This window comes from Ammospiza nelsoni, chromosome 20, assembly GCF_027579445.1.
Source record: "Ammospiza nelsoni isolate bAmmNel1 chromosome 20, bAmmNel1.pri, whole genome shotgun sequence".
NCBI classification, from domain to species: Eukaryota; Metazoa; Chordata; class Aves; order Passeriformes; family Passerellidae; genus Ammospiza; species Ammospiza nelsoni.
In genome coordinates this window covers 6,697,278-6,715,282 of record NC_080652.1, presented here as the reverse complement: position 1 = coordinate 6,715,282, position 18,005 = coordinate 6,697,278, and the positions used below count along the sequence as shown (strand labels likewise).

The 18,005-nt window shown below is 47.9% G+C and overlaps 1 protein-coding gene across 1 annotated transcript; it reads right to left on the bottom strand.

Annotated features, from left to right (window-relative positions):
- Window positions 1–1,636: 1,636 nt before the first annotated feature.
- MIGA2 (mitoguardin 2) lies at window positions 1,637–17,929 on the bottom strand. The gene is made up of 16 exons (XM_059486651.1): window positions 17,831–17,929; window positions 16,222–16,464; window positions 15,393–15,603; window positions 14,478–14,590; window positions 12,406–12,517; window positions 11,791–11,930; window positions 10,248–10,365; window positions 9,999–10,099; window positions 9,402–9,517; window positions 8,906–8,978; window positions 8,621–8,707; window positions 8,339–8,437; window positions 7,833–7,967; window positions 7,061–7,114; window positions 5,977–6,093; window positions 1,637–5,821 (listed from the first exon to the last, which is right to left on the bottom strand). Exons 2-16 carry the CDS (start codon window positions 16,315–16,317, stop codon window positions 5,618–5,620), a joined length of 1,776 nt encoding a protein of 591 aa, XP_059342634.1. The 5' UTR covers window positions 16,318–16,464; window positions 17,831–17,929; the 3' UTR covers window positions 1,637–5,617.
- Between the last annotated feature and the right edge of the window lie 76 nt (window positions 17,930–18,005).

The following is an 18,005-nucleotide window of genomic DNA, read 5'->3' as shown; positions in this document are numbered from 1 at the left end:
AGGCCAGGCAAACACCTGGTCCAGGTGATACTTTCATTTTCCCCCCCAAATACCTTAACTACTGAAATCACTTTGAAGACCAAGCCAAAAGAAGTGTTCCCATATGTGACCCCAGAAATAAGACTTACCTGGGGAGCCTCAGGAAAAGCAGAACATGGAGCAGCATTGGACAGAAAAGCTTTCAGAAGGCAAATCCACCTTCAGACCAAATAGCCAAGTTAATTCAATATAAAAAAAATTATATATATAGAAAAATAAATATGCAAGAGGCCCAAAAGAAGTGATCCACAAAGGCATGGGGTTGCCTTTAATTTGTGTCAGGGAAGCACATGGACCAGGATTTCTAGCCCGTTAATTAAGATTTTTAAAAGGGTAGAAAACTCCTTTTCCTGCAGTTGTAATATACCCTCTTCAATTATGATTATGTCCCATTAATTTCAACAAGCTCTTCATAGCTGACATTCTCCCTGGCATTTCAAGAAGCAAAATAGTATTAAAGTCTTATTATTTGGCAAGAAAGAGAAAATATTTACTGCAGGAGCTCAGTTCATTGCAGAAGACTGCTATGAGGGAGCATGAGTGATTTACTCCTTTCATTATTCAAGTTAAATAAATCTCCTCCTTTCCAAGCTATTGAATGTAGAGTTATGCTGGCAGAGTGGATTACATTTGATCTATGTACCATGACAAGTACTGAAAATTGTGGGCTTCATTGCTATATTCACCCACTCCTTCCTGAACAGGAGAAAAAAGTGTCAATACACGGAGCAGCCTTTGCTCTGTGCCTCACACAAGAAAGCACAAAGCTGCTCTGGAGCTGTAATGAGTGTGGAGTCTGACTCCATGGAAACTGAGATAAACTCCTTTTAACTCTCTCAACTAATGATCAGGGTGTGGCGTGAGACAAAAATTTTCCTATCCATGAACATTTTATTTGCATATATCCGAGTTCATGACAGGCTTGCATTCATGCTAATAGAGACACGTTTTTACTTTTTTATTTTTAAGCGTAGGGATGAAATTTTAATCACTGTGGAAGAATCAGTCAATCTGATTCAGTCTGGTTTCTTTATCGTTTGAAAATGAAAGTATTTAAATCCACTGTAGTTGTTTCAGGAGAGCAAGAAGATGATTTTCTTGCCTTGCTCAGCAGATAAGCAGCTCTGATACCAACCCACAGGCTGTAGTCTGGGTTTCACAGAGTTTGGGAAGCTGGCAAATGCTGCAGGAACTTGGACAATGTTTAAGAGGTTCGGCTCCTCATTGGGATTTCTGTTATCTCTTCATCACAGCCTACTCACACCACACCCCAACACAGCCAAACCACCACAGAAAAATCTGAAAAATGAAACCCCACAGTTTTCCAACCACAGCTCAAAGTACAAGGAGTTTTGTTTATTTTATAGCCCTCTTCATCTGTGGACTTTTCAGCAGAGCCAGGAAGATTCCCCATGCAATCAAACCCTTTAACTTGACACTTAAACCTTTCAAGTTCCTCATTTTAGCCCTAGGAACAGCAAGATGTTTGATACCATCACTAGCAGCAGAGGTGCCACCACAACTGTCACCTAAATAAGAAACCAAAGACTGAGTTTCTAGCATGTTTCTCCAGGAAATTTAGGAACAAAAACCACAATCATGAAGGAAAGTTTTATTTTACTTGTAATGCCCACATCCTAAGATTAAAGATATTTTTAAAAAATTAGCTGCAAAGAAAAAGATAAAAGCAAAACAAGATCAGATTTTTACACCTTTAGGAAATCAAGAAAAAAATAGGCACAAGTTTACATTCATTAGTTTCAGATATGGCAAAGGAATGTTCTACTAAAGAGGGATAAATAAAATCCTGCCTTCCCACTTCCCTGTATGAGACAACACAAGTCATGCTCTTCAAAGCCACACTGATCTTGTAGATACAAGGCAGATTTTTCCTCATAATTTTTTTATTAATGTGCTTTAAAGACCATAAAGACCCTCCTAGAGCCATCTGGCATAGTCTCTACATACACACTAAAGTACCAAGGATGTACTTTAACCTCTGGTGAAGCTTGTTACAACCTCCACATAAAAAATGAAAGTCATGCATATTTTAAATTCTGTTTAAGCATCAGACACTATTGAGGGATTTTATTTCATTGCTGCTAAGCCACTTTAAATCCCCATCAGTGTTAAAATCTTGCAAGTGTCAGCCCAGGATGATTTAACCCCTTGAGAATAAGAGTTCATCATGAAAAAAGGTGAACATCTTATCTCAAGGGGTTCTACCCCAATACAGAGCTGCTGCTAATACTGAAGAATTTCTGTTGCTAAACACAATTTGCTGGGGAAGGGTTTTCTAGGGATCTCAGGAAGACAGAGGGCAGGCAGGTGTTCCATCACACCCTTTAACTCTACCCTGCAATACAGGTGAATAGGAGAGTCAGCTTTTGGGCTGGGCCCTGCTCTGGGTGGGATCAGTGGAAGGACTTGAACACAGCAGTGACACCACTGCTCAGGCCAGGGAAAGCTTCTTCCACAGGGACAGCTCCTGTCAACCTCCTGATCCCTGAAGTTCCCTCCAGAGGCTGCAGACCCCTTTCTGCTTTTCCTCTTGAGCTACACTGGGACTGGGGATGGACAAAAAGCAGCGATGAAGTGAGGGGGAGGTGTAGAGAAGTTTAACATCCATCCCAGTAAAGATAAAACCAGTTTGTCTCAGCAAACATCCTTGGCTGCTGCAGGATCAAGTCACTGCTGGTGGGAGAAGGCGGAGAACTCGACCTTCAAGAAGCTGAGGATGTTCCTGAGGCAGATTCCTCTTTACTTCACTGGGAGGGATGTGTAACCTACTTGCAATAAGGGCTAAGGAAAAGCATCAAGCTGTAATAAAACAGTCTTTCTTCATTTGATTGATAAGGAATTTACAATTTCTCAGCTTAAAAAGCCAGAATGCAAGTTAGTGTTTGCTTCAGGGGGACCCTGTTTCAGTATCCTCTCCCACCAGGATGCAAAAGCCCAAAGTCAGCAGCCAGTGTTTTTGTGTGTACACAAAACAGGCAGGCTGCCCAAGAACTGAGGACAAAGACACTCAAAATAGTAAATAAATACACATAAAACAACTCTAAAAACAAAACAAAATTTAACAGCACTGATTGTTTAGAATTACAGTCCATCTCATTATATTAATCTTCACATTTTAGCATCTTTTTAACCACTATACAAAAGCTGCTGAAATGACTTTCTTCTAAACCAGCCATACAGGAGCACAAAGCACTATCAACATTATTTTTTTGGCAAAGTAACTTGCTTTCAGAATATATCACACTTTTGAATCACAGCTTACATGTAGCAGGTGTGTCATGCTAATACAACATTCTCCATTTCTTTTCTTCCTGCACACTACCAGGAGCAAGACACCTCAGAGACCCTTCCTAGTTTCAACTGCTGTCTCTTAAAGCCTTCTTATAACAGCTTATTCCACGCAGCCTCACTTGGGGCAGCTGCTCCTAATTTCTGCCTCAGCATTGTCCTGTTTATTGCATTAATCTGGTTTCCAGGACAAGCCACATCAGTCTGATGTGCTTACAGAGCACCAGATGTTACTGTGCTCTACACGCACCCCCTGCAAACAACTCAGGAGCATTTCAAGGAATCACAGAACTACAGAAGGGTCAGGTTGGAAGGAACCACAGTGGGTCATCTGGTCCCACCTCCCTGCTCAGGGAGGGTGTACCTAAAACACATGGCACAGCACATTTATCTGCTCCTTTTACATCCTCCTGTTTACTTTTTTTCTCTGTTTATTCCCTTCCTGCTTTTACCAGCAGAATCCACATTAGATATCTGAAGAGGAAGAAAAGCATTTGTATTCTCCAAGCCCACACACTGACTTTCCACTCATATGGAAATTCCAGATTCTTACATATTTTTTCCACTTGCAAAAATACATCCGGGTAAGCCCAGTGTCTTTTACCCAGAACAGGCACAAGGGGCAACTAATCAGTCTGGAACAAAAACAGTGATGCTCATGTTTTTGTGCAAGTCCTGAAGACCTCCTCATTCCCAGGGTTGGATTTGGACCTGTATGTGGACTAAAATAGAAGAAGGCACAGGCTGGATCTCTACTTTTATCTGTGGCATTGTACTCACAGAGGACTCAGCAAATCATTGCAAATCTCAGTCCTGCAAGCCTCAAGTCAACAGCGTGAAGCTGAGTCAGGAGAGGTTTAGGTTGGGTATCAGGAAAAGGTTTTCTACCCAGAGGGTGGATGGGCACTGAACAGGCTCCCCAGGGAAGCAGTCACAGCACCAAGCCTGACAGAGTTCCAGAAGTCTGGGCAGCTCCTTCAGCCCATGGTGGGAATGTACAGAGACAGAAGTTGGGCTCAATCCTGATGTGTCCCTTCCAACTCAGCATATTCTATTATTCTGTGATTTTAATGATTCACTAAGTCCAGCACGCTCCACTGCTGCTGTCCTACACCAGTATTCAGCTCAGCTCACATCCCAAAGCAGCCACATTCCAGGAGCTGGCTGGGCAGTCAGGATCACAGCATTTTAGAAGCACTACCTTACACACATACATCTGATCATCACCCAAAACTACGCTGTATTTCTTAGAACTGACAGACTGTAGAGTCATTTCCTCTCTAGAAGCTTGATCCCAGCTCTCCAACTATCCACACACATAACCTCACATCCAGCATCTACACCTCTCACTACCCTGTGCACAACAGCAATAGGCACCACTTTATTACCCCTTCCCCCTGCTTGTACACACCCCACACCTCCTACCCAGCAAAAGCTGCTGCTGGCTCATTCTGAAATCCAGCAAGGCACTTTGATGGGTGTCAAAGACTTTGTGCAAGCACAGGCAAGATGCAAATCCTCCCCCCTCCTCACACTAACCTGCCTTAGGGGCAAACATAAACCTCAGCAACCTCCTAAGCAAGGATGACCAGGACAGAGCTCGTCATCTGGTCTCCAAAGAGCAGCAGTACCAAGGGAACAGACCAGTTTCCCCAGAGCTTCAGACTCCTTACAAAAGTCTGCATTTTACTTCAGTGCTTTACAGAACTATTTCTTCCTCCCCAGGAAAGAAATCTTTGCTAGTCACATTGCATATGTTATCACACTTATGGTACAAATCAGCAGTAATTAGTGTCTGTAGGAACACAGCAAAGAACAGTGATAAAAATCCCAAAGCAAGCAAAGCCTCCTTGAGAAGCTAATGGTCAAGTGGAGAATTTACCAACAATATTCCTGTTCCCACACACAATCGTAAACGCCAGGGATTCACCTCCCAGAAAACACAAAGGCAAAACAGGTACATCCATTGCCCTATTCAGGAGAACTGGGCAAAAATCTGGGCTCGGGCAGTTCAGGACACAATGTATATATGAAACATTGAAAGTAATAATAATGACAGGAAGGTGGAACAAAGAAGAAACTCAAACCATAACTTGGCAAGTGGTCCTGGATCCATCCCAGCAAACACTACTGGCTACAGAAAGCAGAAGGTTCCACCAGATTGCTGTGTGCTCACATAGTCTTGCTGCCACCGCTGCACTTTGCAGGTAGTTTTATCCATGTCTGGGAGGAAAAGGTCCTTGTACAAAAGTGTTTTCCTGCAGTGACATCAAATGAGCTCGTCCTTGAGCGGCTCGGATTCCGTGGGGAGCACGCCGTTCATCTCCGGGGCGCTCTCGGTGCCCAGATATCCCAGGAGGATCTCGCTGCGCCGCCGCGACAGCTGCAGGATGTCCTCTGCCAGCAGCTGCACCGTGGTGTACCTCACGTTGTCAAAGTCAAACATGTCCTTCAGGTACTGCACGATCTGGTGCTGCAAGAAAAGGAAGGTTACGGTCAGGCCTCCTTCACCTGCCACCAAGAGCACACAGCAGCAGCTTTTGCTGGGTAGGAGGTGTGGGGGTGTCTCCTGCTTGAAGCCAGCAGACAGGAGTCCCACACAGATGAGGCACACAAAAAACACCTCACCTTGAAGAAACTGCAGACTTCAGATAGCTGCTGCTTGGGCCCCAGAAAACCAAAGGCTAGAACAGGACTGACATGCTCCGATACGGAGTAGAAATGAGAGATAAAGCCATCTGGTACCTGTCACAGGGAAGGACAGAATTAGTTGGTCTTCATTCTCAGACAGAATTAGCAGCTTCTTCCATATCAGCCACCAACTTCCCTGCCAGAAAGCTTCAGTATCTGAAGTTAAGAGCTATTTGGAACATCTCTTCCTGCAAAACTACATTTATCTTTCAGATCCCTTGAAGGATGCCTAGAGCTTTTTATCTTCATGTTTCTAAATTGCTATTTCAAGAGGAAAATGAACAGAAGAAAATTAAAAGCAATCACCAGCCAGCCTTTATAGCCTCTATTTATAATTTGCTGACCAGGCCAGGAAAGGACATGCAAATATCCAAGGCAGAGCTACTGCATGACAGCACCAGTAGAGCTTCCAATTCTCTAATTTCTTTCTGTGCCATCTCAGGAGCCAAACCCTGTCACACCAGCTGGCTGTGGGATTGAGCTGAAAAATTGCCAGAGGCCACAGACCCTGTGGCAAAACCAGGGTTGTGAAGTTGTGGCTTCCTGTTCCCCTGCTCCATAAACTCATCTACTGTGATACTTTAGGAAGTCACAGACTTAAGTGAAACTCATCAAGTAATGGCTAATTAGCATCAGCACTGGGAAGTGGAGCAGTGCAGGAGTGGAACCTTCCTTTTGCTGCCAGCAAGGAAAGCACAATTCAGGCGCAGTCCCTTGTTGCTTGGGGTCTGTGGCCATTCCTACAGTATTGTGAGCAGGGAGAGGGAATTCCAGACAGGCAACACTGTTGTTTGAATCCTCACATTAAGAAAAAGGGAGAATACACTCAGACTGATTCAATAAGATACTGGCATAGCACTGGAGCAGTGACTGCAGGACCCCAGGGCTCTACAGCACCACAAAGAACCTGACTCTGTTCAGTCTTCTACCACCTAAGATTTCACACTTTGTCAAGATCTATGTGTTCTCTTTTCAGCCCCAAATACATTAGATTCTTTCCCTTTTCATTAAATTTGCTTACCATCAGAAGCCTCCTTTTTGCTTTCAGAACTGACCAGCAAGCAGTTGCTAGAGCCTACAATTAACAGAGAGAGCCCATTAGTTACTCGGGTTATTTAAAAAAACCCAAAGTTTACCAACACATTGTCATCAAAACATCAAAGCAGTCACTCTTTTGTGTCAAAACCTTTTAAAATGAGAAAATTAAAGCAAACTGGAAGCAGATTTAGCCACTTCAGATCCATTCCAGAGAAGCCTAAGGGTTTTTGAAGATTGTTAATATGATCTGACATAGTTGCCCAACAGCTCACAATCCTCTGTAAGCAGACAGCTGTTACAAAGTGCCATTTTACTCTCAATCTATCAAACTAATCAGTCTTAAAATACAGCTGGGGGGCAGAACTAAAGGAAAGCTTTGCAATTTGAGCTTCAGTGTATGCTGAGGTATTGCCAGAATGAATGGCCACATGCTAAAACCCATATATTTTCCCCTACATTGTGCCCCTTTTATTCTCATTCATAAAAATAGGTGCTGTCATCTTTTAACATCTCCATGGCATCACTGATAAAAATCCCCTAGAGCCATAAGTCTGGTTGCCAGCCAGATGCTCTCAAAATAAGGGAAGCTTTCTTGTAAACAATTTCTATGCACAAGAAGGCTGTTGTTTAGAACTTTAGGAAAGCGTGGCAATTATAAAGAGAGAATTCAGCTCAGCTGGGAAAGATGAGGTTGTGCTCTTTCCTGCCCTTGGCACTGGTCTCACACTCAGAGCAGCCCTCCCTGCCTCACTCACCGTCTCCTTGAAGCTGTCGGACAGCCAGCGGTTGCGCAGCACAGCCAGCACCGAGGAGGGAGGGTTCTCCAGATCCTCAAAAGCATCCATGAGGATGAAGTCCAGCACAATGTCAAAGAAGCTCATGCACACCACCTGTCAGGGAGCAGAACAGTCTATAAGGGGAACAGGTTTTAAAAAGAGAGATGGGATCTTTTGGTTTCGAGCAAGAAGATGTAAAAAGCTGAAGTCAATGTAATCATATTTTAACAGCAGGTCTTTCACACCTGGGCCATTCCTACATATGCACTGTAATATAATCACAGTGGTTTGGCTTGTAAGGGACTTAAAAACCATCCAGTTCAACCCCCTGCCATGGGCAGAGACATCTTTCACTAAACCAGGTTCCTCAAGCCCCATCCAGCTTGCCCTTGAGCACTTTCAGGGATGAGAATTCCACAATCTGTCTGGGCAAGGATTATCTTCTATCTCCTCTACAGCTCTGTAAAGACAATGTTTTTACCAACCCCTCTTCCCTCCAGCTCCTGCTGAGTGGTTGGCCAGGTCTCCTGCTTCAAGGCATAACGCAGCATCTCCTCGTAGCTTTCCAGGAAAGCTTTGGGATTCTGGAAGAGCAGCAAAACAAACCAGTTTAACTATTTGGACCTGAGCTGACATCAACATCACAGTAATCATCAGCATGCAGATGAAGTTCTCTTCTTCAACACACTGGAAAAGCTCTGGGTTGGGATGGGAGAACAAGTATCCCAGTGCTCAAGACACAGTTTAGTGTTACACAAACTTCCTACCTTTTCAGCTTTTGTCATCAGTCCTATCATCATCTGCTTCCCAACCTCCCCAAAAAACAGCTGATTGCTTTCATCCTCCAGCAGCTCCTGCAAAGGGAACACAGATGTCTCTTGTGAGCACCTACAAACCCTCAAATTGTAAGCTGAGAAAAAAAAAAACCCAAAGGGCAAGACATGAAGCAGTGCAATGCTGCACACAGCAGTGTTGTTAACCTTTAACAAGCTGAAACTTAGGAAACAAAACTGCACAGCCATGTGCCATGGAAACCTGGGAGCCATTCTCACCTGGAATGCCTGCCTGACACAATGCAGCTTTGCCAGGAAATCCTGGTCACTGTAGCAGCCAAGGAGCTCCGTCCTAGAGGGAAAGGGGAAGAATTGTGTGAATTCCAGTTCTGATGTTGGTGTTCCTACAACTATGGTCCCCTACAAACAAAAAACTAAATTCCCAGTCTGTGCACAGGAGGAAGGAACAGTCACATTCCCTTTATCCAGCTCCCTGGAGGAACAGAGCAGCTCTGCCAGGCTGGCACAGGACTATGCCAGCCTCCCAGAACAGTCACACCTCCTATCACTGATTTCCTGGGACAATTACTCTTTCTTAACTTGTGAATCCCTAAAATCTGGGGTTAATTCCCTGGGAAGGCTGAACCAGCAGGAAGGATGCTGTGATTTTATGATCCCAATGAGGTATCCTGGTTATGGGGCTGCTCAAAGGCAGATGATGTGTTCACAGAGCCCCAGGGGACACCAGGTCCCACAGCTCCAGCTGGCTCTTCACCTCAGCGTCCGGCACACCACCTTCCCTTCTTTCACCAACTGCAGAGCCTCTTCATATGCTGCCACTGGCTTGGAGAGGTGGAATGGCATTTGCTCAAAGGGGAGAGAGTCAAAGAGCTGTAGAGGTAACAAGAGATATGGGAAGAACAAAATGAGCTCATTAAATATTTGCAAACACGCAAGCGAGTGCACACAAGCAAGGTGGGCCTTCTTCAGAGAATCTTCAGCTAGCAGAGTTTGTCAGTGACAACAGTTTCATGCAAAGATATTTCACTTTTCACTAAAAGTTAGCTCTGACACTGCTCAATATTCCATAAAATTTACACCACCAAGCCATCTTACATGGACAACAGCACTTTCCTAGCTGTTACTGCATGTTTTCTGTAGCAGATAAGAAGACAACATGGAAGTGCTGGTTGGAAAAGCCTGCCTAATCCCCCTCATTAAAACCTTTTCCTAACATCCATCATGAACCTCCCACCCTGAGGCATTGTTGCTCTGTGTTTGATCATCTCTCCCAAGACATGTCTGGCTGTGCTGCCTTTGTGCCTTCCCTCCAAGCCACCGGGCTGTGACACACAGGTGACACTTCAGTCACCTCTGCTGCAGAGAAGAAGGAATCCTCTGAAGTGGAGCTGTCCTCATCATCCGACCGCAGCCGCAAGGACCCATCCGCCAGTGGAAGCATCAAAGTCTTCTCTGGAGGAGAGAAAGAAACCACATGGAGTTCATGGACCAACATCCCTCTTAGCTCCTGTGCTCTCTTCCACTCCCACTTTGTCACTTTTCTGGCTTATAGAAAAGACATAAAACCAGGCAGGACATTGGCATTTTACTGCAGCCCTACCCAGATCCAGCAGCACGCTGTCTGACGGAAGAGAGGAGCCAAACTCCTCCTGGAGGTGGTAGGCTCGGTGCAAGAGGGACTCCAGCTTCTCAGCAAACTCCCTTTTCTGGGACTCCTCCTGGAACACACAGAAATGCCACCCTTAGTTAGCCAGCTGGGCACAGACAGACTGCACAGCACAAATACGGGAGGAAATTTTCAATAAAAATGGGATTTGCAGTCTGCAGATTAAATGATTAAAAATAAAAAGAGAGAGGAGTCATTAATCCTACAATGCAGCTAATAATGCATGGGGAGGGAAGCTTCTACACAGCCTACTCAAACCCTCTGGCTTTTGAGCTTCATAATTTTGTTTTCCTGTTAAAAAGGGAAGAAAGAACTAAAAACCTTTAACCTGCCACCCCAAAAAACAGGTATTTTATTAAGTTGGACACCATTTAAATCTCCTGCCTTTTGACTTTAGCCTAACTTCCAGGAGAAATCACTTCAGGAAACCTGTGTTGAATATAACAGGATATCCAGAACTGGATAACAGAATATTCAGATTAAGGTGCTGGGCATAAGCAAAGTTTGCTATAAACAACAGGAAGATGAAAAAAAAAAAAAAGGTGTGGGGAAAATAAGACTTAAATATCATCTTGCCTTCATGCCCCTATGTTTGCATGAGTATCTCACCCAGAAGACAGGAGCATTAGCAAGAAGCACAGAATCTATTTTCATAATGAATCAACTGGTTTTAAGGCAGTTTTAGAAACACTACAGGGCCATTCAAGGAGAGCCAACAACAACAGAATCCAGATTTGCCTTGGATAAATATGATCCAGCACAAAAGACAAATGTCCCACATACTTACTACACCAGACTCTGTTTACAAAAGGCTGGGAACACTTTTTTTTTTTCCAGTGAGAACTCCTGGAGAGTTCAGAGTTCAGCCTCTTTCACAGTCCTGAGTTACAGCAGGTTTTTTTTAGCTTTGTGGCTGTCACTGAGCCATTCTAGTTTAGATCTCCTTTAACACAGGTCTTCCATGTGCAGTTCACAAGTCCCAGACAGCAAGGGGTGTCCTAAAATCCTGATTTCTCCAGCTGCAGAGGCTGAGTGAGGTACACATCTCCAAATTCCCACTGCTTTCCTCATCCACACACACAGAGCTGGGCTCTGCTCTCCACCCAGCTCCCACAAGTGGCAGTGACCATCAAGATCTGCATTTTAAATGCATTAAAAAGTTACAGAGACAACACTGCCAGCCAGAGCAGAGCTGCATTCATCACAGCCTTTTCTCAGCACAGGCTGTGCCACGGGAGGACACGTGTGACAGTGAGTGACACAAGGCTGGAAGGTGGATGGAAGCGCTGGGGAATGAGGGGGCGAGACGTATTAAAAAGAGAAAGAAATTAAAAACACCCACTCCCATTGCATAAGGAAGCTGCAGATACAGACAGCTCTTAAACAGAGTCTGGCCTGACTCTGCCCTTAATTTGCTCTCCTTTTAACCTCCCACTGTTTACTGCTTCCAGCACCCATTCAGCATGTGGGGACCTACCTCTGAAATGTTCTCAGACATGCTCTCCTGCTGTTTGCTGCTGTCCCAGGGCACAGGGGTGCTGCTACAAGCACTGTCCCTCTGCCTGATGCTCAGTGCCTGTTCCCATTTCTGCAGGGCCTCCTCAAACAGCTCCATGCCTGGAAACCCAACCAAACACTGGCTGTGAGAGTCCTGGGGCACTCAGGAACAAAGAGATACAGGATGAGTCTTTGCTCACTTGGACAACACAGCAAAGATGGAAATCCCAAAATAAAGAATAAACATATTCTATTTATTTCCTGTTTAAATGTGGTTTACTTTGGATTAGGAGGAGAACATCCCCAAACTGGTCAAAGCATCATCCATGTTACTGCCAAAATGTTGTTCTCTGCACAAGATGAGCCTGTTGCTCAAGAACAGTATTTTGGAAGCAAATTATTCACTGACAAAAATGTTTTGTTTTTTGTAAGAGAAGATGGGATTTTTATTTGAGCTTAAGCTGAGAATGGAAGGGATCTTTCTGTTAGATCTCTACATTGAGCTGCTGATGTTCTGTGTCAATTCTCACCCCCTTCTTGCTCTCACAGTGATTCACAACCCCCCCAGAGCAATGTTACCCTTGTGCCTGCTTACCTTGAACATAGAGGCTTTCTGCACTGGAGTCACCAATGGCCCCAGCATCTCCCATGGCCTGGGCCTCCCACATCCCTGGGGGAACTGGACTTGAGGAGTTGACTGCTACCATCTGCAGGAGGGGAACAGAGAGCAGCAAATGCCTTCTGAATTCTCTTAAGGTTAGAGATGCCAAGATCAAATCAACACCACCAGCTTCGTAAAAAGGCATTTTATTCCCCCTTGTGCTCCCCTCTATTGATGAGCACTGAAAGGAGAGATCTGATGGAGGAAACAGCCCAGGAAAGTTCCAGAGCAATGGCTACAAAGCCTCAGGATTTTGACGAAAAGCTCACATCAGCTCCAGCTGCCTGTACAAAAAACACTGGAGGTGGCAAGGAAGCAAGCACAGTCCAAGCAAAAGAAAGAGTTTCCCAGAAAAAATACAGCTGAGGATTCCCCAGAGGGCAAAGGGAATCCTCACTCTCCTCTTTGTAACCAGACCCTCTCCTGGGAGGGCTGAGCTTACAACCCACACAGCAGTGTCAGTTCAGCTTTGTCCAATTTCCCACAAGGCATCAATGTCTTCTAAAGTCTGACCCAATAAAGTGCTGAATTCATCACTATCAGTGACCAGGGTTTTCCTGTGGTTTACAAAAGGATGTCCAAACATGAGCCTGGTACTCAAAAAAAGCTACAATAATCAGCTGACAGCTGAATTCCTGTCCTGCCTCCATTGATCAATCCCTGTGGAGTGTTAATAAATCACCTTGAGATCCTGAACTGCAAATCATCAGTTCACTGCTGCCAATTTACTTACTGGATGGCAAAGAGAAGCAAATGAGAGCTCAGGCAAAACCTGCAGCTGTGCAAAGGATGAGCTGTTTTTTTTCCACCAAGTAATATAAAAACTGTAAGTACAGGGTCAGCTCATCTGTACAGAAACAGATGCCTCTCTGTGGGGATACCCCCACCCAGGCACCAGCAGTGGAAAAAGGCATTTAATTATGGATTGCTTTTTATTTAAAGAACTTCAGTGATACAAAACCTGGGCAGCATCTGTGTGAATTGAGAAGCCACGGGGGAATCGCATGGATGTGAGTGCCTGTGGAGTGAGGGGAAAGAGCTGGACAGAGCCTGGTGCTCACGGGCACATCCCATCACATTCCATCTCCCCAGGGAACGCTGTGCCCGCCCAGCGCCGAGCCGGCACTGCCGCCTGCTGGAGACACACTGCGGCCAGCACGGATTCTGCCAGCCCCTGCTGCTCCAGCTCTACCAAAAACAGCAACAGCAGCATGTGCTGAGGAGTGCTGGCGCCCAACAGCTCCTTCCAAAGGGGTGATTTTTCCCCTCTCCCTGCCCCAGCATTGCCAAGCAGCCTCTGAGCCAGGATGATGACAAAGGAGGGCTTTGCAGAAACTCACAGAAGTTCATCTGTGTCCCCCCTGCTCCAACAGAACGTTAGCTCTGAGCAATGGGATGTGGAACAGGTCTTGAAGACACAGTCTCACAAAAGGTGGATATAAGCACTGGTGGCTTCTCCTGCCTGGTTAAGCCTGAATTACCTGTACTCATAGGCTGCTCCTTTGGCTTTGGAGGAGGCAGAATGACTGGGCTGTGTTCTCACCCTGTGCTGTTTCCTGAACAGAGCGATCAGATTTTGGTGGCTAATTTGGTTTTTAGAAGAAAGCAAGCTGTGAGCAGCCCCAGCACAGGAGGAAGGGGCTGCTGGGCCACCCAAAGCCCCACCACAGAGGGAAGCAAACGAGTTCCCCATTGCTGTGAGACCCAGAAACAACCCAGCCCAACTCCCTGAGAGGGTCACACAGAGCTCCAAGGGTTCATGGCCATGTCCCACAGGGAAAATCCCTTCTGAGACTCCTCCTTGGCCAAAGAACTGGCCAAGGAACCCTGGAGCTCCTGGCCACAAAAACTCCAGACACTCAGTGCAAGGTTAACACCAGAACCTGCCCTACAATTATCTGGAGCAATCTGTTCTCCCCAAAGGGCCAGCACAAGCCCAAGCACTTGGTGATCTCCAGACAAGTCTGTGCACTGCCATGTCCCAGCCCTGCTGAGCAGGTCCTTACCGAGGCCAGGCTGTGGGAGGAACTGGAATGTTTGCTGGGCTCGATGGAGGAAATCCCGCTGAGCGTGTCGTTGCTCTTGCTGCCAGGGCTCTGCACTCTCCTGCTGGAGTATCCTGCAGTTGGGAAGGTCACACAGAAACAGGGTTTTAGGCCCAGGTGACTGCAGAAGGGAATAGGGAGGGGAACATCACCTTGTCCAGTATAACTGTGAATGGCAAGGCAGTATCCAATACCTAGAATAAGCCACAGATCTCCTTTTGGCTTTGCTTTGCTCTGAGACTGGAGTCAGTGGGGATCTGAGGCTGAGGAATGTATTCACTGCTTATGGACAGCAAGGGGCAAGTGGAAACAATCAAGCAAAAACTCCTCCAGCTTCCCTCAGGACAGGCAGAACATGCACACTGCTCCCTTGATGTTCACGTTTCACCAAACAAATCCCTAAATCCCTAAAGTGCTTTGTGAGGGCCTGGGTCAGTCTTACCCCTAAAATCAGTACAAGTGGTGAGGTGGTGCCCAAGGTCTGGGAGTCACCACAGAGCTGGATGGACACTCCCAACTGCCCAGCCTGGCTCAGGCCACCCTGCCCTCCCCTCAGCTGAGCATTGACACCACGAGATCAATGCAGAACCAGGTCACTGCGTGCCCAGGTCGTTATTATTGGGGCAGCCTGGTAATGGAAAGGGGATGGGAACTACAAACCTCAGGGAAAACATCAGGACACCTTTTGTTCCCAAGACTGTGAGCTCAGTCTCTCCTATTGCTCCCCAAACCCCGAGCTCATGGCACTGCTTTTCAGAATTCCCACTTCATTCCACAATGGAGCACTACACAAATGGTTTTGCTGTGCCCTCCCCACACCTCCCCATCGCTCCCTGTACCACTTCTCTGGAGATTTCCCCTTTTTGTGAGGCCAACCTTTCTTCACAGAGGAGACCCTCCTGGTTGGCAGGATGGGCACTGTGATCCCTCCTGGTTTAAAGCCACACTTGTCCGGAGCAATTTGCTTCTTTCGGCGGCGGCGCCGCTTGAGCTGATGAGCTGCCAGGGCCAAGGCCACGGTGCCCAGGGCTGTGGCAAACAGGACCTTGCGCAGGCCTGGAGAGAGCCGCAGCTGGGAGAACACAGACTTTAAACACAAAAGAAATGGAAGAGCAACGATGAAAAGTCAATTCACTGCCCTTTTTAAAAAAAAATAAATTTAAAACAGTGTTAAACATTAAAAACTTTGGCTTTACCCGCTCACACATAAAACACGCCCTCTGCTACACAACTAAGACACAGCAGCAGAGAGACTGTGGAGCATCATTTTGACAGGAGCTGGAGAACTTGGTTTTGATCCTCATTGCCCAAACACCCTGCAAAATCTGCACACAGCCTGGGACAGATGCAATCCAGGTTACCCAAATTCAGTTCTGAAAGCCTGGTGTGAAGCTGAGCTTCACTGCTCTGCGTGCTGCATCACTACAAGCGGGGAACATATTACCCTTCTTTAAAAGACAAGTCTTTTTTTAGAGCCTTTGATGAAGAGAAAGATTGAACCTGGTTGTTCTCCCAGGGAGGGATGTGGGAAGTGCTTTTCTCTCCTCTCCAAACCCACTCAGAACTCTCTTCCACCACCCCAAACTCCCCCTGCAATTCCTCTAATCCCACAAACTGCCCAGGTCCCACTGTGCCTCCATCTCACCCAGATGTGTGAGAGCCAGCCCAAGGAATGTGACAGGAAAACCCTTCCTGCTCCTCATACCTGCCCAAAGGTCGTGTAAACGAACACGGGGATCTCAGCCACGGTCATTGCCAAGGCCTGCATGATGGACATTCCCTCTGTCCTTCTGAATGCCATGGCTGCACCAGGATCTGGGCACCTTCGGGAGTCACAATGGAAAAGGGCACTTGTGGATGCTGTGTGAGCTGCTCACAAAAGAATCCAACTTTTCTCTGACATCTGGCTCAGAGTCCTGGGGCTGGCCTTCATCCAACAATCCTCCTCCTGCGGGAAGAGGGGGAAAATCAGGTGAGTGAGGGGAGCACCCGCCCTGTTCCTTCCTGCACTTTACAAAACACATTCCAAGTCACTTGGAGCAGCTAATCCAAAATACCTTCTCATCATCAGCAGCAATTCCTTTGTTTGTCCTACCAGACACAGGGACAGATTCCCAAACTGCTCTACAGCAGCAGCACCCTGGGATTTGACAGCTCCCGGAGATTTCTACACACACCAGACCTGGCTGCACATGGTTGGAGGGATTTTGTTTGCAGTCCCCATATGACAAAAGCCCCAATTATCCCGAACAACCCTACACACATTTTCGTTGCCAAAACTCTGCTTTCACACACATTCCTGTGCATCACAGAGAGCCACCAACCAAAGGGGGTTTGCCCAGGAGGTTTCACCGCTGCCAGCGGGGCTGGGCAGGAAGGATGTGCTCGGGTCAAGGACAGAGCGACAGAAGGCGCTGATGTGTGACCCCAGAGGCGGTGACAGAGCCCAGAGCCCTGCCCTGCTGACACCGTGCCGGTGACAGAGCCCAAAGCCCTGCCCTGCTGACACCGTCCCAGTGACGGAGCCCAAAGCCCTGCCCTGCTGACACCGTCCCAGTGACGGAGCCCAAAGCCCTGCCCTGCTGACACCGTCCCGGTGACGGAGCCCAAAGCCCTGCCCTGCTGACACCGTCCCAGTGACAGAGCCCAGAGCCCTGCCCTGCTGACACCCTGCCCGCAGCCACGGCCCCGAGCACCCTACGGAATGTTCTCCGGGCAGCGGGAGCCCGCAGGGAGCGGACACCGGACACGGGCTCTGCCCACAAGGTTAAACACAACGTCCCGGCCACAGCAGGGATGGGAAGAGCAAAGTGCGAGGGATTTTGGGCACAGAAAGCAGCCTGGGGTTCCCATACCGGCACAGGGAGCGCAGGCAGCGCGGTCCCAAGGCAGCCCCTCTGTCCGGGCATCTCCGCCCAGCCCTGCCCGCCGTGGGCACGGGGCGCTGGGGGTTCAACCCTCCGGCCCGGCGGGAGCGTCCCACGGGAGCCCCGCACCTGCACTGCAGCACGCTGGGCCCTGCAGAAAGGGCTCCCGCACCCCCGCAGCATCCCCCGCATCCCCGAGCATCCCACCCGCGCCCTCGGGTGCCTCGCACCGCTGCTGCATCCTCGGCCCCCCGCATTCATTCACCCCGGGGGCATCTCCGCCTCCCCCGCACCCAGAGAGCCCGCACCGTCCGCGCTTCCCACCCCCATGACCGGCTTCACCCGGGGGTCCCCAGCTCGGCGCTTCCCTCTGTTTCCCCCCCCACTACCGATGGTGCGGCCCGGCGGGCCCGGTCCCCGCGAGCGGGCGCGGGCGGCACCACTCACCGTGGCGGGGGGGGCGCGCGGCCCCGCTCGGCGCCCTCTCCCCGCGCCGCGCGCCATGGCCGCGGAAGGGCAGCGTCTCCTTCCCCCGCGCCGCAGCCCACCCCGCGCAGGGCGGGGCCAAGCGGAGGTACCGCCCCCGCGTCATTTCAGCCAATCAGAGCGGAGAGCCGCCTGC